Consider the following 22,652-nt stretch of genomic DNA (forward strand, 5'->3'; position numbering starts at 1 on the left):
CTTGGAAACCAACTCGAGTGAACATTTGTAAAAAAATATATCAGCCATGACGTCCGATGGTCATAAGACCTACTGTGCCTGGATACCCAGATGTGTCGTTTACTGTTGGCAATATGTAGTGTTTCCCTGATTGACTCCTGCCAGACTAGAGACCAATGATATCTACGCCCTCCTCCTTTAGCAAGGTTCATTAATAATGGGTAGGGATTGCAGAAGAGCTTTGCTGCAATCCCCTGGTTTACCCATACATTGATATTGTTCACACATCCTGCAGCCATGCCCTTAGAGATACAGCCTAAGGAAAGTGCTGTGACAATTTATCCGTTGTATATTTTTGCAAGAAAATATCACTGGCTACCTTTTTTAATAAATCTTTTTCGCTGTGCCAGTGTCAGCTATGGCTCAGTGGGTAGCACTCTCGCCTCTGAGTCAGAAGGTTGTGGGTTCAAGTCCCACTCCAGGAACTTGAGCACATAAAGCTAGGCTGACACTCCAGTGGAGTGCTGCACTGTTGGAGATGCCGTCTTTCGGATGAGATGTTAAACTGAAGCCCCGTCTGCTCTCTCAGGTGGACGTAAAAGATCCCAAGGCACTATTTTGAAGAAGAGCAGGGGAGTTATCCCCAGCGTCCTGGCCAATATTTATCCCTCAACCAACATAACAAAAACAGATTATCTGGTCATTATCACATTGCTGTGTGCAAATTGGCTGCTGTGTTTCCCACATTACAACAGTGACCACTGCTCTTTGAGACGTCAGGTGGTCATGAAAGGTGCTATATAAATGCAAGTCATTCTTTTCTTTCTGTGATACCACTCTCTGTGGGAGCTCTTCTGGTTCCTGTCCCTCAGGTTTTGAATTGTAATCAACAATCTGCCCTCATCACTGGACCATTCTTTGGTTGAGGTGGTGTCTCTGACACCCCAGTTGGCTTGAGTTCACACACCCTTGAATGTAAGGTCAATCGGTTGAGCTTTTTGCCAGCTCTCAATGGTCTAAACTACCCAGGTTATGCTGGTTTATGGCTTCCTGAGAGATGTGGTGGGAGGAGGCCTATACCTCTTGCAGGGAATGGCATCACTGTAGTAGCAAGAGCCTCCTCACTGCTCTGCAGTCTTTGCCAGACTCTGAGTCTTTAACTAAACAAGCCGTAACATTGGCATCAAAGTGCACTACAATACTTCATTATTGTCACATTGGTGTGTGGTAGTCTGTATACATCTCAATATATCCATGCCATAGGATTGGCAGTGTCGAAATGTGATCTGTTATGGATCAGTCTGGGTGCATATGCGATGTACAATTGGCAGTGTGTGATGCGTATCAGTCTGGGTGTATATTTGACCTGTATCTATGAATTGGCAGCATTGTTGGAGGTGCTGTCTTTCGGATAAGATGTTTAACTCTCTCGGGTGGATGCAAAAGATCCCATGGCACTATTTTGAAGAAGAGCAGGGGAGTTCTCCCCGGTGTGCTGGCCTATATTTATCCCTCAATCAACATCACTAAAAACAGATCATCTGGTCATTATCACATTGTCTTTTGTGGGAGCTTGCTGTGCTGGCGTTTCAATGGTGCCTGCAGTTCAAAAGTACTTCATTGGCTGTAAAGCGTTTTGGGACGTCCGGAGGTTGTGAAAGGCGCTCTATAAATGCAAGCCTTTCTTTTCATATCCCTATGTGATATACATGTGACTTGTTCCTCTGTAGCCGGTGCCGGTGCCTTTGACAGTTGACTGCACGATGTGTAATGTTTTACCGCTGACGGAGGGGGCGATGTCTCTAAGATCTCAGGCGGGTCGGTGTTTGGGATCGGGTAGCAGCAGCTGATCGGGCTGGGCTGGTCTGTGTCCGATCGGGGCGGGGTGGGGGGTGGTGGGGGAGTCGCTGGTGTGTCTGTCAAAGCCCCTGGCCGGCTCAAGTCTGCGCGTCCCCCCTCCCGGTAGCTGGTGCAGGGTCGGGTTGGGGAAATGCAAGCGAGTCGGACGGCGCCAGGCTGCCCGTCAGTCTCTCGGTCCGAGTGAACGGGGTCAGCGGCCGGGGAGACACTGCAAGTGGGGCGAGCCGGAGCCGGGAGGGAGCCTGAAGTCTGGGGACCCGGGAGGCTGAGAAACCATGGCCGAGATCGGAACTCCCACCATCACCACCAGGATTAAAAAACTGCTCCGCTCCCCTTCACTCAAGCTGCGGAGGAGCAAACACCACGGTGCCGGCAAAAATATCACTGACAAGGTGAGTGTCGAAGCTGATAACCCCGGCTTCTGCCGGGAGGTCCGTAACTGGCAACTGCAACGCGGCGAGCACCGTGCAATGTAAATATTCCATTAAACACAATGCAATAATAAACGCGAGCAGTGCATTTAAAGAGGATGCAAGGTGAGTCCAGCACAATGCAAGAACAGAATAAACGGGCAGCCCCCGAGTATCACTCGGGAGAGGAAACAAATGGGGGGATAGAGAAATCAGAAGGGCTTTATTTACCAGAATAATTGAAAGATGAATTGCATTAGGTGACTGGGTTGAAGCGATAGGTGATGACATGTAACAGAGTGATGGCAGCTGACATGGTGCCGGTAGGAGCCGGGAATATTATCAAGTGTGGGATGGTCGGCAATGCCAGCGACCCAGAAGTAGCGATCGCCCGAGAGAGAGAGAGCAATCTGCGATGGAAAATCAGCGAGAGCTGTATTTTTTGTTGTTGCTGACTGCATATATCTCAGTGGAGCCCAGTGTTTGTCAGAGGTGCACAGTGTTCATACCTGCTGTGTTCAGTTATGGCTCCCTCTGGTTCTTGCCTCCAGATCGTCAGCCCCGCACTGTGGAGGAGTGTTGCATTGTAGCTTCACTTGTGTCTGGAGTGTCACTATTCATGGCTCTCTTTGCCTGTGTCTGGAGCATCACTCACACCTGAGAACTCATTTTTAATGTGGAAGCAAGTCATCCTCCGTTCCGAGGGACTGCCTAAGAAGAGAGACTCTGCCTATGTGTGGAGCGTCGCTCTGCCTGTGTCTGGAGCGTCACTCTGCCTATGTGTGGAGCGTCACTCTGCCTGTGTCTGGAGCGTCACTCTGCCTATGTGTGGAGCGTCGCTCTGCCTGTGTCTGGTGTGGAGCGTCACTCTGCCTGTGTCTGGTGTGGAGCGTCACTCTGCCTGTGTCTGGTGTGGAGCGTCACTCTGCCTGTGTCTGGTGTGGAGCGTCACTCTGCCTGTGTCTGGTGTGGAGCGTCACTCTGCCTGTGTCTGGTGTGGAGCGTCCCTGTGTCTGGTGTGGAGCGTCACTCTGCCTGTGTCTGGTGTGTCGCTCTGCCTGTGTGTGGAGCGTCGCTCTGCCTGTGTGTGGAGCGTCGCTCTGCCTGTGTCTGGTGTGGAGCGTCGCTCTGCCTGTGTCTGGTGTGTCGCTCTGCCTGTGTGTGGAGCGTCGCTCTGCCTGTGTCTGGTGTGGAGCGTCACTCTGCCTATGTGTGGAGCGTCACTCTGCCTATGTGTGGAGCGTCACTCTGCCTGTGTCTGGTGTGGAGCGTCACTCTGCCTGTGTCTGGTGTGGAGCGTCACTCTGCCTATGTGTGGAGCGTCGCTCTGCCTGTGTCTGGTGTGGAGCGTCACTCTGCCTGTGTCTGGAGCGTCACTCTGCCTGTGTCTGGTGTGGAGCGTCGCTCTGCCTGTGTCTGGTGTGGAGCGTCACTCTGCCTGTGTCTGGTGTGGAGCGTCACTCTGCCTGTGTCTGGTGTGGAGCGTCACTCTGCCTGTGTCTGGTGTGGAGCGTCACTCTGCCTGTGTCTGGAGCGTCACTCTGCCTATGTGTGGAGCGTCGCTCTGCCTGTGTCTGGTGTGGAGCGTCACTCTGCCTGTGTCTGGAGCGTCACTCTGCCTATGTGTGGAGCGTCGCTCTGCCTGTGTCTGGTGTGGAGCGTCGCTCTGCCTGTGTCTGGTGTGGAGCGTCGCTCTGCCTGTGTCTGGTGTGTTGCTCTGCCGTCGCTCTGCCTGTGTCTGGAGCGTCACTCTGCCTATGTGGAGCGTCGCTCTGCCTGTGTCTGGTGTGTTGCTCTGTCATCGCTCTGCCTGTATCTGGAGCGTCGTTCTGCCTGTGTCTGGTGTGTCACTCTGTCATCGCTCTGCCTGTGTTTGGAGCGTCACTCTACCTGTGTTTGGAGTGTCACTCTGCCTATGTGTGGAGCGTCGCTCTGCCTGTGTCTGGTGTGTCGCTCTGCCGTCGCTCTGCCTGTGTCTGGTGTGTTGCTCTGTCATCACTCTGCCTGTATCTGGAGCGTTGCTCTGCCTGTGTCTGGTGTGTCGCTCCGTCATCGCTCTGCCTGTGTTTGGAGCGTCACTCTGCCTGTGTTTGGAGCGTCACTCTGCCTATGTGTGGAGCGTCATGGTGTAAATTTCAGTCTGGGACGGATTTGGATACAGCCGCTCCCAATACTTTGTACTACCTACATGAATTTCACAGGTATCTCTGATTACAGCACTGGGTCTTATCAACGAGAATAGGAGATAGACAGGACAATAGGTGTATTCAGGACTATAGGGAGAGAACTGATGGAGAGAGTGGAGTGAGAGGCAGATAAGGGAGGGAGAGAGAAGGAGCCTGTCACTCATAAATCTGAAGTGTCTCCAGAGGCCACTCTGGTTCATTGATATGTCCAATCAGTCAAACAGCCTGAGACATAACATGGTGATGCTTTGTCATCACATAGCATGCCACTGTGAAGATCTTCATTCCCATTTATACTCGTGCTGAGTCGAGTTGGGTCAACCTCTTACTCCCACTCCCAATCAGTGCAAGCTCTTGGGGTATGAGCGAAACACAGCTGTGATAGAAGGTTAAAAATGGTACTCTCTGTTTCATGCTGAACATCTACTTGACTGCTCTCAAGTGAGTGCAATTATATTTAGTGAATACAAATCTTCCGATCCTCCTCTTTCCCCCCCCCCCCCCCCCCAACAAGTCATGTGTTAACTGAATAACTTGCACTATTCTGTGAGTGTTTATTTCCCTGGATGTCTCATTGTGCCAGGTTTGCACTTGCCTGCTGACTCCATGATCTGCAAGTTTCTAAAAGTGAACTAAAGCACTCGCGTTTTTAAAAATCCGATTCAGTCCACAAGAAACCGTGCATCAGACAAATCCAATTGATGCTTCCTTGCAAGGTCCTAAGGAGGAAATTAAAATAGTGTGGATCTTATCCCAATAGAATGATCCTATCCCAATGATCCTATTTTATTGACCGTCCTTGGCCCAGAACGCTGGTGACTTCAGTGAAGTGCTGGCTTGGGGAATGCGTTACCACATCAGATAAAAGAAGCCAACACCGAGGGCAAGAGTGCTCTTTTCAAGGCAATGTGAAGACCTTATTTTTAACCCCCCTTTTTCCTCGATTCTCACAGCCAGAGTGAGCCATGAATAATAGCGCCTTTAACATAGAGAAAAAAAACCAAGGCGCTTCACAGAGGCGTAATCAAAAAAATGAAATGAATGCCGAGTCAAAGGAGATAGTAAAAGGCATGACCAAAGCTTGGCCAAAGAGATGGGTTGTAAGTGTCAGCTGTGGCTCAGTTGCTAGCACACTCGCCTCTGAGTCAGAAGGTCGTGGGTTCAAGTCTCACTCCAGGGACTTGCGCACATAAAACTAGGCTGACACTCCAGTGCAGTGCTGAGGGAGTGCTGCTCTGTCGGAGGTGCCGTCTTTCGGATGAAATGTTAAACTGAGGCCCCGTCTGCGCTCTCAGGTGGAAGTAAAAGATCCCATGGCACGATTTCGAAGAAGAGCAGGGGAGTTAGCCCCGGTGTCCTGGCCAATATTTATCCCTCAATCCACAAAAACAAAAGCAGATTATCTGGTCATTAACATATTGCTGTTTGTGGGAGCTTGCTGTGCGCAAATTGGCTGCCGCGTTTCCCACATTACAACAGTGACTACCCTTCAAAAATACTTAATTGGCTGTAAAGCACTTTGAGATGTCTGGTGGTCATGAAAGGCACTACTGTATATAAATGCAAGTCTTTATTTCTTAAGTAGGCTCTTAAAACAGGAAAGTGAAGCAGAGGGGTTTAAAGAGAGAATTCCAGAGGGTGGAATCTGGTCGGCTAAAGGCACAGTTGTCAATGGTAGGGCAAAAAATGTGGGCCGCACAAGAGGCCAGTTGGGAATGGAGAGTTTGTGGGAGGGGGCTGTAGAGCTGGAGGGGATATAGATTTGGGGGGGGGGGGGGCGGGGGGGAAGGCCATGAGAGATTTAGACACAATTTTAAATTGGAGGAGTTGGGTGACTGGGAGCCAGAGTAGGTCAGTGAGGACAGGGGTGATCAGGACTTGGTGCAGGATGGGATAGGAGCAGCAGAGTTTTGGATGAGGTTGAAGTATATGGAGTGTGAAGATGGGAGGTTGGCCAGAAGAGCATTGGCACTGGAGCCTGGAGGCACCAAAGGCATGGATGAGGGTTTTAGCAGCAGATTGAATGAGCTAGGGCCAGAGATGGACAAAGTTATGGAGTAGTGAGTAGGAGAGGATATGGGGTCAGAAGCTTAGCTTGGGCAAATAGGATGCCAAAGCTTTGAATAGCCTGAGGGAGGGATATGGAATCTGTAGCAGGGGCACAGGGTTTGTGGGGGGGGAGGGGTGGTGCAATATCAATGGCTTTGATCTTCCCAGTGCTTAAATAGAGGACAGTTCATTCAAGACTGGATGTTGGATAAGCAGCCTGACAACACGGAAATAGTGAAGGGTTCGAAAGAAATGGTGAAGTGGAGCTGGGTGTCATCAGGGTGCATGTGGAAGATGACCCCATGTCTGCGAATGACGTCGCCAAGGGAGCAGCAGTTGAGGAAGAGCAGGGAGCCAAGGATGAATCCTTGGGGACTTGTAAGGTGCAGGGATGGGAAGTGAAGCCACTGCTAGAGATGCTGTGACTATGCTTGAAGTGGAACCAAGCTAGGGCAATCCTAGCAAGATGGACAACAGAGGAGAGGCATTTAAGGAGGCTGTTGGCCATTCTTCATATATGAGCTTAGACAGCGTATATCACCAGCTTATTTGATCGTGAAGGGGCATCAAATCAATCAAATCAAATCAACTTTTATTGTCATTGTTAGTGCACAAGTGCAGTACAACGAAATGTAGGCTTGCGGCTCCCGAGAGTGTACAATTTGGATTAGGACACTTAAACATTTCAACATACATTTGTACATATATATTAGCATAAATATGACCATAATAAAATGCATCGGCAGATGTGCAGGCTTTAGTGTTTATTTGTGGAGTTCAGTAGGATGACAGCCCTGGGAAAGAAGCTGTTCCTAAATCTGGTCGTACGGGTGCGAATGCATCTGTAGCGTCTTCCAGATGGTAGGAGGGCGAACAGACTGTGGCTGGGGTGGGTAGGGTCTTTGATGATGGACCGTGCCCTCCGTAGGCAGCGTTTCTGATATATATGCTCTATGGTCGGTAGCCGGGTGCCGGTAATGTGTTGGGCAGTTTTGACTACCCGCTGCAGGGCTTTCCGGTCATGGGACAGCTGCCGTACCATACCGTGATACAGTTTGTCAGGATGCTCTCTATAGTGCAGCGGTAGAAGTTAGAGAGGACCAGGGGTGACAGATTACATCCCTTCAGCCTCCTCAAGAAATATAGGCGCTGCTGGGCCTTCTTCACCAGAGAGGAGGTGTTGAGGGACCAGGAGAGGTCTTCGTGATGTGGACTCCGAGGAACATAAAGCTGGCCACCCTTTCCACCTCCGCAGGGCTGATGTCCTCATGAAATCCATGTGTCACTTTCCAGTAGGGGACAAGGGTCAATGGACAGTGATCAGGAATGGCTCATTTCCACCCCCCCTCGCCTCCCTAGCCAGAAGGTGCAGAGGCCAGTAGCATCTGAATTGCTACATCTCTGCTGAGGTCAACTGATAACACAGACCAAGAATTGAACCTCGGACAATTTGGCTTTTGCCTCTGAGTCAACAGTTATGGGTTCAAGCCCCACTCTAAGACTTCAACATAATTAAGGTTGATACTTAAGTGTAACCCAGAGGAAACTGCTATCCTTCCAATGAGATGTTAATCCAAAGTCCTGTCTGCCTGTTTTGGTGGTTCACGTTGATGTTAAGGATCCCTTGGCACTATTTGAAGAAGTGTAGGGAGTTCTCTTGATTTTTTGGCCAATATTCCTCTTTGAAACACCACCACCAAAACAGATTAACTAATCATTTATCTCACTGCTGTTTATGAGATCTTACTCTGCACGGAGTGTCTGCCATATTTGCCTAAATAACAAGAGTCACTGAACTTCAAAATAACTCATTTTACGTGAATTTTTTTGCGATATGGGAGGTGCTAAAGAAATGAAACATGTTGTTGATTCTAAGCTCCATGACCGCCATTCCTGAAACTTCAATTTTTGACTGTTTCCAATCTGGTTTCTGCCATTCTAGAAGCACCAAATTGGCCCTAGCCAAAGCTATCCTACTCCAGAGCCTCGCCTCCATCACCCAGCTTCATGGGACCTCTCTTGTATCATTGCCTTCTCCATATTTGAACATAGCCAGTGCATCTGTTTCCTTCCGCACCATCACCTCCAGAGCTTCCCAAGAATCTATCCTTGGCACCCTCTACCATCTCTTCCTCATTTACATTCCACCCCTTGGTGATATAATCCACAGGCACAGAGTAAGCTTTCAGTTATACGCTGACGAAGCCTAGATCTCGCTCTCGACCCCCAACTATCCTTGTACTGTCAGACTGCTTGACTGACATATAGTCTTGGATGAGCGATGACTTCTTAAAGTTTAGAATCGGGAAGCTCAAAGCCATTGTCTTCAGCCCAGCCACAAACTGTGATCCTTTGTCACTACTTCTACCCACCCCCCCCCCAATAGCTACTGTCCCAGGTTTAACTGAACCATTCGCAACCTTGTCAGCCTATTCGACCCCCAAGTTGGGCTATAGGCCCCATTTAATCACAAAGACTCTTGCTTCCACCTATGCAACAATGCTCTGCTGAATCTTTACCTTAGCTACTTTGTTGCTAAATCCCTAGTACATCTCTTTGCAGACTCTAGAACTCATTGGGTATATTCAAAACAGAAGTCGATAGATTTCTGACTAGTAAAGGCATCAACGGATATGGCGATAGGGCCGGTGAATGGAATTGAGGCAGATGATCAGCCATGATCTCATTGAATGGCAGAGCAGGCTCAAATGGCCGACTCCTGCTCCTATTTCTTATGTTCTTATGTTCCAACGCTGTCCTTGCTGGTCTTCACCTTCCAGAAGCTCCAATATGCCCATAACAGTGCCACATCGTGCACTAAGTGCTGCTCACCAATTGCCTCTGTTGGCAACCCTCGTCTCTAATGGAGCCAGAGCACAGGCTTTGGTATTGGAAACTGCTGACTCCAGGCGCTCTCCTCATTCCTGCCTGTCTTGTTGTCAGGCGTATTCCAATTTGTCCCAAACAACCTTTTTGTTCTGCAAGTTATATCGTACCTCGATAAATTTAACCGTTTAAAATTTCCACCCTGTGCTCTGGGCTGATCTTTCAGACTGATGCTATCATCTTCTCAGTCGCAAATCCTGCTTTTCTCCCTCGGAGAATTCTTGTGCTCGTCAAATTGTGGGATTTTGCTGCTGGGGAATGGCACACTTTTTTCTTTATTTTGATTTTGTGGGAATAATTTGGTGTTCTCCTTTCAAAGGATGGGGGAGGGTGGGAGGGGAAACTCATGTTGGGGACCTAAACCACGCCAGCTGTCCCGTGATATTACCACTGATTCCCCCTCCCCAGCGCTCAACCTGGCCTTAGTTGCTGGTAACAACCGAGAATTGTGCCAGAATTATTTTTTTTAAGTAAACCCCCTTTTATTTAAACTCTTGGTGGGTCAATAGGAAATGCTTCAGCTCTCTCCTGAGTGCAGTTGTGTCCTGAGTAACTGCTTGTGCGCTCCCTCCAGGCACTTTAACTCGAGTTTGTGCTGAATAAACAGCGGAATATTACGTTGAGCAAGAGCTGTGGAATTCGTGGCTGAAGGACATTTATTGCCAATTAATTCTTGCTGATGCCGGGCCTTCCAGTGACTAGTTGGTGCACAGTGGTTGTAAACATTATGGACCAAGAACTATAAAGACTGGATCTGCTGTTAGTACCACAAACCACAGGGTAGGTGCAGGACCCCCTTGAAAGCAGAGTCTTGCTAAAGCTGATGTGAACAGCAATTCAGGCCCTTTCACTGGGAGTCTTGCTCCTTTGGCAATAAATGGCAAGGAATGATTGACTTCCAGTCGTTTTTCTCCAGAATTATTATTTTTTTTTTGTTTGGGATATTTTTATTTAAACTGTGCATGTTGATAGCTCAATGGGAAATCTGGTGGGGGGGGGGGAGTTTAAATGAGGGAGACCGTAGATAGGGGAGAATCCCTGAAGTACCCAGATTAATGATACAAGTAATATTAATTCAGCTCCTTCACACTGTCACTCAGTAACCCCTCCCCCAGCACCCTGTGTTACTAACTGTATCTCTACTGATTTTAATCCAGCTCCCTCACACTGTCGCTCAGTAACCCCTCCCCCAGCACCCTGTGTTACTGACTGTATCTCTACTGATGTTAATCCAGCTCCCCCTCACTGTCACTCAGTAACCCCTCCCCAGCACCCTGTGTTACTGACTGTATCTCTACTGATGTTAATCCAGCTCCCGCACACTGTCACTCAGTAACCCCTCCCCCAGCACCCTGTGTTACTGACTGTATCTCTACTGATGTTACTCCCGCTCCCTCACAATGTCACTCAGTAACTCCTTCCAATCAATTCTTCAAATCATGTTATCAATTTTTAAAGCAATTATTTTTATACAATCCGGAGAAGCGAACAGTAAAAGTTTGTGAATCGTTGGGATACCTGTGGTCTCTAGTGTACATCTTTCAAACAATGGGAATGTTTACACTGCAGGAGAAGGCTCAGGGCGGATTCTTGAAGTATTCAAAATTCTAAAGAGTGTAGATAAGATAAGCATTAATGTCTTTAACATAGTCACAGATCCCAACAATGGGGGACAGTCTTAAAATTAAAAGGAGGGTGAATGGATAGTTTAGATTTAACGACTTTACAGGAATAGAGCCGAATGTATGGAATGAACTGCCAACGGGAGGCAGAGCGGGCTTAGTGATGGTTGGATAAATACCTGGGGTAAGTTTTGTTGCAGCTATCATGGGCTATGATATTTCTTAGATACAGCGACTGCCCAGTAGGACTGCGGTAGTCTTTTCCAGTCCTGTACATCCCCTTGTTCCTATCCTATCTCTCTCTGTGCAGCGGAGATCAAAGTTGGATGGCATCATAAGCAATGGTAGGTTTGCAGTAGGACATTCATAGCTGGCTGCTCTGGGAATGAAACCTGAAGATGCACCGCCAGTGTTAAAGGGGCAGCATCACTCATCGGGGGAGAAATTCAGTTGTTAGGGCCACCCGTTAGTGCCTTAAGAGGGCGATAAGTGGGGCGCGATGCGGCTAGCGCCCGGGCGCGGCGAGACCTGCGCCTCTCGCGAAATTGAACGGACATTTAGCGGCGGCGCAAAACCGCAATGCCCGCTCAGCTGCGCGCGCTCATCCTGATGTCATTTCATGGTGCAACGCCCTTGGGGCGCCCCGAACCGGAACTTCAGTGGCGCCCCCCCTCCTTTCCACCTGGTGCTCCCAGCGACTGGTTGACTGGAACGGTTCCCAGTCGCTGGGGGGGGGGGCGCTATTTAAAGGGGGCTCTTCCTGGCTTCTTTGTGGTAGCCATTTTTGGACCACTCCTTCTGTGAGAGAGAGAGACAAAGAGAGAGAGAGAGACAAAGGGAGAGAGCTTTCTGCATTGAGTCAGCGCTCGCAGAGGTACTTCTGGCTTCGGCCCAGAACTTTGTAGTTGGTTTGCTTTTTCACTGGCATAACCTTGAGTGGCTACATACTATGGGGGCTGCAATGGGTGGAAACGTTGGGTTTCTCCATTGCATTGAGAGGGCTCAGAGGCGCCGAGAGAGAGTGCCAATCATGGCCAGACGGAGGAGGGCCAACAGGCATCGGCACAGGAGGCCTTGCCCTCCCAGGGTATTCCGCCAACAGTTCTCATACCTCAACATGTCTGAGGAGCAGTGTTTTCGGAGGCTTCGATTCAGCAGGGAGGTGGTCACTGAGCTCTGCCACCTGCTTCAGCCAGATCTGCAGCCTCAACTGAGGAGCAGGATGTCTCTGTCGGTGGCAGTGAAGGTGACAGTGGCTCTCAACTTCTATGCCACCAGCTCCTTCCAATCCGCTACTGGGGACATTGCCAATGTCTCCCAGTTCGCGGTGCATTGCTGCATCCGCCAAGTCACAAATGCCCTCTTTAAAAGGAGACGTCAGTACATTTCCTTCCCCATGACCCTGGACAAGCAGCAAGAGCGCGCAATGGGATTTGCAAGAATAGCGGGCTTCCCCATGGTCCAGGGCGACATTGACTGCACGCATGTGGCTTTGCGGGTGCCGCAAGAAAATGCCGAGGATTACCGCAGCCGGAAGGGGTTCCATTCGTTGAACGTCCAGTTGGTGTGTGACCACAGACAGCTGATACTAGCTGTCGATGCCCGCTTTCCAGGCAGCAGCCACAACGCCTTCATCCTGCGCCAGATTTTTGTGGCAGACCTTTTCGAAGCCCCGGCTCACCCAGGAGGCTGGCTTCTCGGGGACAAGGGTTATCCTCTGTGCACCTGGCTGATGACCCCGCTCCGTGCACCCAGCACCCCTGCTGAAGAACGGTACAATGACAGCCATCAAGCGACCAGGAACATCATTGAGCACACAATCGGCGTGCTAAAGCAACGGTTCCGCTGTCTGGACCATTCCAGGGGAGCCCTTCAGTACTCACCTGAGCGAGTCTCCCATTTCGTTGTAGTGTGCTGCATGCTGCATAACCTGGCAATCCTCAGGACTCAGCCACTGCCACCAGACATTGGAGCACCAGCGGAGGAGGAGGGGCACCAAGACGGGAGGGAGGCACAAAGTGCAAGGGCCGTCCATCAGCGGCTTATTGCAAGTCGGTTCTAGGTCCCCTCTGAGGAAATGGCTTGTGCCATTGAAAGAACATGAATGGAACTGTTCCGCAACCCCTGAGCCGGTCAAGGCAACAAATAGTTCAAAGAGCAAACATGCACAATCTGAATAAGGACACTTCTTTATTTAACAAACTGTGTGCCCTTCCCGCATGACAAAGTAATAGAGAAACCCCAAAAAAAGCAGTCAGACACATAACTGGCTCTCACAACCTGGAGACAATGAACAAAAGAGTAAACAAAAAATGACCACTATCCTCGGCCTTCACTAAAAAAAATTAACAACATTTTGCCACACCTCCTACTTTTTGCCCTTCGAGGGTGATCTGCTTCGCTTGCAAGATTGGCCCCTTCCCACCCTACAGCTCCTCCGCAATGGGACCCCAGTGGCTGCAGCAAGGCTGGGGGAAGGCTGCTGAGTGTCTGAAACTGAGTCGGCAGATGCCCTTGGGGGACGGCCTGGACCAGCTCTGGGCCCGGCTGCTGACTGCTCCAACTCTGCATGGGCGGCAGCAGTCTGTCCTACAGGTGGTGGCAGCTGCAGTGGAGAAGTGACTGTGTTGGCAGCAGGAATGCTGCCATCCTGACAGAGGACAGCCACTCCCTGGTCGGACGACACACTGGCACTCCCACGGGGCAGCACTGCAGCATGCGGAGCAATCTGCTGAAGCACAGACTGCTGGCCTGCTGCGGCGCGGTGAGGGCCGATTCGTGCCCGATCCAGCGAGGGTGGCAGCAGTCAGTGCTCGTGTGGCCTCAATCTGCGTCTGCATCAGACCAGCCACTGACTGCATTGCACCGCTAAGCACTTGCGTGGAAGCCGCCTGTGCTGCACCGAAGTCCTGCAGACTCCTTGCCTGTGCTGCACCGAAGTCCTGCAGACTCCTTGCCAGTGCTGCGCCGAAGTCCTGGATACTCCTTGCCAGTGACTCAATGGATTCGGGCATCCTTGCCACTGCAGCCATGAGCTCAGTGTGCCTCTGCTCCGCCTGGGCGCCCATGGGCGCCCATTTCAGCGAGGAGCCGCACCTCTTCTGTGCTCACTGTAGCAGGACTGGAGGCCAGACTCTCCCTCTGGGGAGAAGGCCGCTGAGCTTCCCTAACCCCCCCCCCCGCGTTGCTGCAGCCCGCTGGGCCCCGGAGCTTCACCCTCCTCCGACCCTTCCCCCCCCTGCTCCCCTCCAGGGAAGACGTGTGCCCATTATGGCCATGGGCTGCCTCGGTTGAGGGTGGCACTGATGGTCTGGCTTCCTCTTCCTCCTCACCTTCAGAATCACTCACAGTGGCAGCTTGAAGGCCTGCCTCCTCACCTGGCGAATCAGCACCTGAAAACAGGGAGGTACAAGAGTTGCTTTAGCGTGAGGACAGGGCGGCAGCGAGGGAGGCATGAGTGCTGCAATGCACTGTATTGGTTCGATAGTGGCAAAGGATGCTGGTGTGAGGCACAAGTGGAAGGAGATAGGTCAAAAAGGTGATGACCTTACCATTGCTGTCCAGAACGGGGTCGGCATCTCCAGTGGCGACGGGGCCAATCATCTGGCCTGCCATAATCCGCTGGACTCGCTGCTCCAGATCGCTGAGGTCTTGAAGGTGAGGCCGGCCTCCCCTGGTCTGTTGCTGCTGCCTCCTGTTAGGGGCCAGCTTGCCCTGCAAGAGAAAGGACGGGCTCTGAGTACAGTGTGAAGCCCTGATCTTGGCTGCACTGCCTCCCATGGTGGAATAGCCCTTGCTGTGTGAATCCATGATCTTGGCTGCACTGCCTCCCATGGTGGAATAGCCCTTGCAGTGTGAATCCCTGATCTTGGCTGCACTGCCTCCCATGGTGGAATAGCCCTTAGTGTGAAGCCCTGATCTTGGCTGCACTGCCTCCCATGGTGGAATAGCCCTTGCTGTGTGAATCCATGATCTTGGCTGCACTGCCTCCCATGGTCGAATAGCCCTTACAGTGTGTAAAGTGCTGAATGTGTGTGAGAGTTTCATGAAAGGCCCATAGGTGTTGGATGAGGGCTGGGCATTGGGGCTTTTAGGACCCTTTGGCCATAAAGTGAGGTCGACATGCAGGGATGAAGAGGATACTGAAAAGGGTACTCGCCCTGACGACCCGAGTGAGGTCGTTGAACTTCTTCCTGCATTGCACAGGGGTCCTTGCATTAATTAAAATTAAAATGAAGGTTAGACATAATAAATTTGCAGCAGTGTGATGAACTCATTGGCCCCAATGTTTACGGGGAGCTGGGGAGGGAGCGGGGGTGCGTGTTTGTGGTGGTGGGGGTTGGGCGGGGGGTTAAATTCCCCTGATTGTGTTTACCTCCATGTAGGAACATAGCAGACTCTCATTGTGCATTACCAAAGCAGAAATGTTCCTTTTTAGATAACTCTCCTTTCTCATTTGCATATTGTGAATGAAAAACAACCATTTATTTGCTCTTTCGGTCAACTTCCCATTTTCCACCCTTCATTAAATTTGAGCTCATCCAAAACTAGGCTGCCTGTGTCCCGTTCACCCATCACCCCCATGTACTCGCTGACCTACATTGGCTCCCAGTCCAGCAACGACTCGATTTTAAAATTCTCATCCTTGTTTTCACATCCCTCCATGGCCTCGCCCCTGTCTTTGTAAACGCTCTCCTGCCCTACAACCCTCCAAAAGCTCTGCCTATCTCCAACTCTGGCCTTGTCCTCCATCCACCATTGGTAACCGTACCTTCAGCTGCCTAGGCCCTAAGCTCTGGAATTCCCTCACTAAACCTCTCTACCACTCTCTCTCCTCCTTTTAAGATGCTCCTTAAAACCTACCTCTTTGACCAAGCTTTTGGTCACTTGTCCTAATGTCTCCTCCTTTGGCTCAGTATCAGATTTTGCCTGATAATCAGTCCTGTGAAGCACCTTGGGATGTTTTACTATGTTAAAGGTGCGATATAAATACAAGTTGTTGGTGTTGTACGCCAACAGAAAATGCTGGAAAAACACAGGCAGGCAGCATCTGCAAGGAGAGAGGACAAGTTTTGTATGTAGACCCTTTATGAGAACGACGACATATTCTGCTAAAGAAGGCCCACTCCCAAAATGTATTCTTGTCTGCTCTCCTGAGATGCTGAGTGACCTGCTGTGTGTTTCCAGTATTTCCTGTTTTTGTTTTGGATTGTCAATATCTGTAGTAATTTGCTTTTTAATATTAACACTTATTACATCAAGTTTGGTGGCTGCGAAATTCTCAGTCACCTGCTAAGTATGCTAATTAGGTCAAATTTGCACATGCAAATAGCCTGACTCACTAAAAATATTTCAGCTTTGCAGTCTATTTTAATGTACTTTTTATTTAGTCTGGAGGGCTGAAAATGGAACATTTTTGTTTTCCTTCTTTTGTGTGCATATCAGCATTAAACACTTTCAGGAAGTGCTCTTTCTCCCAGGTCAGGTACAGAGTAAAGCACCCTCTAATATCTAATGAGCACGCCCAGGTTAGATACGATGTGGTTTAGCTCAGGGGTGTGCTGGAGGGGAGGGCGAGATCTGTGAGTGGGTCATATATGATTAAGTCTCTTGAGTCAGGCAGAATATTAATTAACCACGTATAACTCACAATCTCTTGCAGTTCTCAGAGTCTTTGGGTTGTACAAGTCCCACTGACTCGCTTTTGTCTATCTGCTCCTGCACTTCTGTCCCTTTCAGTGTTTCCTGCTTCACCTCTGTCTCTGTCTGTCACTCTCTTTTTCTCTCTCTCGGTTTCGGTCTCTGTCTCGGCCTTTGTCTGTTTTTCCTCTCTCTGTCTCACTCTCTCTGTCTCACTCTTTGTCTGTGTCTCTGTCTCAGTCTCTCTGTCTCTGCAAGCCTCTATCTGCATCCCTCTCTCTGTCTCTCTCTGTTTCTCTCTCTCTCTCTCTCTCTCACACACACTGTTTCTCCTCTTTCACTGCCTACCTCTTCTCTTTCCCCTTGATGAATCTGTTTTTAACCCCTTCTCTCCTGTTTCTCTCTGCTCCCACAACCAGAAGAAGGCATTGGGATTCCGCAGTTCTGCTCTTCCCCCCCAGTCTCAGGAATCCATGCTATCCGATGCCTTTAGCTAGCAATGTGAAGTTTGAACACGTCAGCTAATCCGTTCCCCCCAATCCTCCCGACTAGGCGCATTATTCACCGGAAGCAGCCTGCGGGCTGCGCTGATCTCTCTGTCTGACTGGTCACTTGTGAATCTTTCTCTTCTTCTTCTCCTTATTGATTTCTCTGGGCATCTGATCTCACTTGTTAATCTCCTCTGTGGCCACAATCCCTCGGGATTCCTCTGGTCTCCTGCCCTGACCTCTCCCTCCCCACAAAATGACGGCGGCCCGGTAGGGCCATGTCTCCACTGTTTCCGGGAATTCCCCAATTTGCCTCGGGACCTCTGTCCATCCAAGGCAAAAATGGTGAGGGAACGGGAATTCCTGCTCCTTTGGGTCAGTCGGGACCCAGCTTATCAGTTGAGGATGGTACGTTGAATGAGGTGAGGGGTACCGGCCTCCCTATTGGTGGATGTGGACAGGGCAAGGAAGCAGCTTGGACCCTGGAAGAAATTTTAACTTTTTTTTAAAAGAGAGCAAGTTAGATCCCCTATAACAGAGGGCCAAGGAGGACATGACTGAGAGTGATGGGGAGGAGGGTCTGCACAACTCCAACCCCAAGGATGGGTGGGTGGCAATATTACAAAGTATTTACAGCACAGAAACAGGCCATTCGGCCCAACTGGTCTATATCTGTGTTTATGCTCCACACGAGCCTCCTCCCACCCCATTTCATCTAACCCATCGACATATTCTTCTGTTTCTTCCTCATGTGCTTATCTATCTTTGCCTTGAAGGCATCTGTGCTATTTGCCTCAACTACTCCCCGTGGTATGCCTAATGTGGGGCTTGTGCTCGACTGTCTCACTCCAATGAAGTGACCTCCCACTGACCCTGCAAACTCCATTAGGGTCTGTGCTGGAAGGCACAATCCTGGCGACATAACTCTCGATTTTCAACACTTCTTTTCTTGGCCGATTCTGCCGGTCTATCTGTCTATCTATCCCTGTCTCTTTTTCTTCCAATATAATATATACAATGCGGATGCTGGAATCTGAAATAAAAACAGAAAATGCTGGAAATACTCAGCAGGTCAGGCAGCACCCGTGGAGAGAGAAACAGAGTTAACGTTTCAGGTCGATGACCCTTCGTCAGAACTGGAAAAAGTTAGAGATGTAACAGATTTTAATCTGGGGCGGGGAGGAAAGAACAAAAGGGACAGCCTGTGATAGGGTGGAAGGCAGGAGAGATTAAATGCTGCAAATGGGGATGGCAGAATCATCAACAGCTGCCTCCTGGAAAAAATAGGGGCAGAGGTTATGGTCTGAAATTGTTGAACTCGATGTTGAGTCCAGAAGGCTGTAAAGTGCCTCATTGAAAGATGAGGTGCTGTTCCTCGAGCGTACGCTGAGCTTCATTGGAACAGTGTAAGAGGCCGAGGACGGAGAGGTCAGAGTGGGAGTGGAGCGGAGAATTAAAGTGACAGGCGACTGGAAGCTCGGGGTCACCCTTACAGATGGAACGGAGGTGTTCCACAAAGCGGTCGCCCAATCTGCATTTGGTCTCCCCAATGTAGAGGAGACCGCATCGTGAGCAGCGAATACAGTATATTAAATTGAAAGAAGTACAAATAAATCGCTGTTTCACCTGGAAGGAGAGTTTGGGGCCCTGGACAGTGGGAAGGGAGGAGGTAAAGGGCAGGCGTTGCATTTTCTGTGCTTGCATGGGAAGGTGCCGTGGGAAGGATTACCCTTGTTAATCAAGTTCTATCTCTCTTGTTGATCCTCCTTTTTAATCTTTCTGTTTCTCCTTCACTTTGATCTCATTTCTCTCCTGGTTAATCTCTTTCTGATGCTTGCTTTGCCTACTTCTGCCTTATCTTCACACAGATTTTCAGTCTTTATCGTTCTGCCACCTGATTCTGCACAAGAAACATCAATCCCAGTGGTTCATGGACATTCGCAGTCCAGATTAACTAACCCCCTTCAGGGTCCTTGGACTCTTTCCTCGTTACATTGTGCATGTGCATATTTGCAGGGACCTCTATCAGTCTGGCTTTTGAAATTTTGAAGTGACAAATTTCTGAGAGCTGATCTAGAGTGCATGCTGTAAAGGAAAATAATGTGACAAATCTGCACAGGTATGGTAGTGTAGTGGATATGTTACTGGACTAGTAATCTAGAGGCCTAGACTAAAATCCCTCGTAAAAAAAAAAAAAAATCCCTACTGGTTCACTAATGTCCTTTAGGGAAGGAATCCTGCCGTCATTCCCCGATCTGGCCTTTATATGTGATTTCAGTCCCACACCATGTGGTTGACTCCTAACTACCTTCTGAAGTGGCCTGGCGAGCTCACTCCTGGAACTCCCTACCTACCAGCATTGAGGGAGCACCTTCGTCACCTGGACTGCAGCGGTTCAAGAATGAGACCCACCCTCACCTGCTTGGGACTAACTCGAGATGGGCAATAACATAAGAAATAGGAGCAGGAGTAGGCCATTTGGCCCTTTTGAGCCTGCTCCGCCATTCAATAAGATCATGGCTGGTCTTCTACCTCATCTCCACTTTCCTGCACTATCCCCATATCCCTTGATTCCCTTAATATTCAAAAATCTATCAATCTCTGTCTTGAATATACTCAACGACTGAGCCTCCACAGCCCTCTGGGGTAGAGAATTCCAAAGATTCACCACCCCCTGAGTGAAGAAATTCCACCTCATCTCAGCCCTAAATGGCCGACCCCTTATTCTGAGACCGTGACCCCTGGTTCAAGACTCCCCAGCCAGGGGAAACAACCTCCCTGCATCTACCCTGTCAAGCCTGTAAGAATCTTGTATGTTTCAATGAGATCACCTCTCATTCTTCTAAACTCTAGAGAATATAGGCCTAGTCTACTCAAATGACGGCCTTGCTAGTGACGCCCACATCCCGAGAATTAATAATGTATTTTTAAAACCTGTGCACTTCCACACAAAGCATTACTCCTCCACAGTAAGTCCTGCCTCCTCTCACCCGTGTGTGGTTCACTGACCCTGCACATGATACTGTAGGAATGTCTAGTTCCTATCAAGAGACTGAGGTCGACTCAGGCGATCAACAAACGATGTTTAATATAAAACAAACTGAGTTTAACAAACCAATGCACGAGAACTACGAAAACAGGTCTAGCCAGTTTGGAGGCTCCACGAGGACTGCTTGGGTGGTCCCATGGCTGGCGTCAGGACGTCATCACGTTTTTCCCGCCGATGGGATTTCACGTGATGAACGGCGTGACGTCATCGTGTTTGCCCGCGCTCTTAAAGGGACCGCGCTCTGTACATGCAAACAGTATATACAAAGATACAGACTCAGGCTGTAGTTAACATATTGTTAAAGGGAATTATATACATTTGATCGGAGTCCCTTAGTGGCTCCGCCACATGCGCCCCCCCAGAATTGTCTTTAACAGAAAAAGTGAAACGGCGAGGAGGCCTGACAAGCCTGTCAGAGCGACTTCTGTACAGTTGGAGTGGAAGCTGCTGGACGGCGGGCAGGCTGGCGGGCAGTGGCGCTTGATCTGGCACGGCGACTGGGCGGTTGGCCACGTTTTGGCGGCTGTGCGGTCTCGACCGGGCGGTCAAGGTCCAAGTGTGCCGGCTTCAACCGGTCAACCGAAATGTGGTCCGGTTTACCTCCGATATCCACCGAGAAAGTTTTGTCTCCCGGCTCTAGCACACGGAAAAGACCAGTGTAAGGAGCTTTGAGCAGATCCCGATGAGCGTCGTGGCGGATGAACACATATTCGGCGTTCTTCAGCTCTGCTGGGACGTGAGTTCTGAAAGCCGTGATGCGACGTTGGTACTGGTGCAAAACACCTGGCTGCCTCCTGGTGGCTGATGAGTTGATTGGATGCGGACCATGGCTCTGTTGGAGTCGGAAGGAAATCCCCTGGTACGCGTAGCGGTTGGCCACAGACGAGCTCTGCCGAGGACGAGCGAAGATCTTCCTTGGGTGCTGTGCGAAGACCCAACAGGACCCATGGTAGCCTGTCCACCCACCCAGCGCCTTGGAGGCTGGCCCTCAGTGCAGCTTTGAGCGACCTGTGAAACCGTTCACACAGGCCGTTCGCCTGTGGATGGTAGTCTGTGGTGCGATGGAACTTGATGCCGAGCCCCTGAGCCACAGCGTTCCAGAGCTCAGAGGAAAATTGCGGTCCACGATCAGAAGAGATGTCGGCCGGTACCCCGAAACGGGCGACCCAAGAGGAGATGAATGCCCTGGCTACGTCTGCCGAAGTGGTGGATGACAAGGGAACTGCCTCTGGCCATCTAGTGGTGCGGTCTACCATCGTAAGGATGGGTGTAAACCCATGAGAAGGTGGAAGTGGCCCCACCAGGTCCATATTCACGTGATCGAACCGTCGCTCCAGAACAGCGAAGGTGGCCAATGGAGCTTTGACGTGATGCTGCACCTTGGCCTTTTGGCAGACCACGCAGGTGTTGGCCCGGTCGCGGACATCCATATGCATGCCCCGCCAAACGAACTTGGACGACATCAGCCTTTGCGAGGCCTTCATGCCCGGATGTGACAGCCCATGTATGGCGTCAAACACTTTCCGGCGACCGGCACGATAGGGCGAGGATCTCCTATGGAGATGTCACAAAGTAGCGTGGTGCCTGCGGCGTGGAATTTGACGTCGGCCGCTTGGAGGCTAGAGGGGCTAGTTCGGTAAGCTTGCACCTCTGGATCCGAGGCTTGATCCGCAGCCATGGGGGCATAGTCGATGCCGAGCTGGACTGCCTGAACGATTGCGCGGGAGAGGCAATCCGCCACCACGTTGTCTTTAACGGCCACGTGCTGAATATCGGTTGTGACCTCCGAGATAAACGTCAACTGACGTTGTCGGGCTGACCACGGTTCGGCAGTCTTGGCCATAGTGAACGTTCGTGGCTTATGGTCTACAAAAGCAGTGAAAGGACGTCCCTCCAGCAAGAACAGGAAATGGCGGCTGGCCAGAAAAAGAGCCAGCAACTCCCAGTCGAAAGTGCTGTACTTCCGCTCGTTTCGCCGTAGTTGACGGCTGAAGAACGCCAGCAGTTGCCACGTTCCATTTACCCACTGTTCCTGCACTGCGCCGATGGCGTAGTCTGATGCGTCGGTGGTGAGGGCGATGGTGGCACCTGGCAGCGGGTGCGCCAGCATGGTCGCATTGGCGAGGGCGCTTTTTGTGTCAACGAACGCCCGGTCCATGTCGACCATCCAGCTTACTGGATCCTTGCCAGACTTGCCCTTGAGGGCCTCGTACAGGGGCTGCATGAGAAGAGCTGCCTTAGGCACGAAGCGGTGGTCCATCCCGAGGAACTCCTGCAGGGCCCTGATGGTCTGCGGGCGTGGAAAAGATGTTACTGCCTCCACCTTCGTTTGCAAAGGAATTGCGCCGTCCGATGTGATGCGATGGCCCAAGAAATCAATCTGTTGCAGGCCGAACTGGCACTTGGCCGGGTTGATGATCAGGCCGCGTTGGCTGAGGCGTCTAAAGAGGGTGCATAAATGGCAGATGTCCTCTTTGTTGGAA

At 50.5% G+C, this 22,652-nt stretch overlaps 1 protein-coding gene across 1 annotated transcript in view; it reads left to right on the top strand.

The window, feature by feature from the left end:
- Positions 1-1,874: 1,874 nt before the first annotated feature.
- Positions 1,875-22,652, top strand: part of mapkbp1 (mitogen-activated protein kinase binding protein 1) — a 394,016-nt gene continuing 373,238 nt past the window's right edge. Inside the window, exon 1 of the mRNA XM_086003669.1 lies at positions 1,875-2,231. Within this exon, the coding sequence (XP_085859795.1) occupies positions 2,115-2,231 (117 nt within the window). The 5' untranslated portion in view covers positions 1,875-2,114. The remainder of the gene's footprint in view (positions 2,232-22,652) is intronic.

Source organism: Somniosus microcephalus, chromosome 12 (genome assembly GCF_052327205.1).
Source record: "Somniosus microcephalus isolate GS21.2 chromosome 12, FLI_Smic_1.0, whole genome shotgun sequence".
Lineage (NCBI taxonomy): Eukaryota > Metazoa > Chordata > Chondrichthyes > Squaliformes > Somniosidae > Somniosus > Somniosus microcephalus.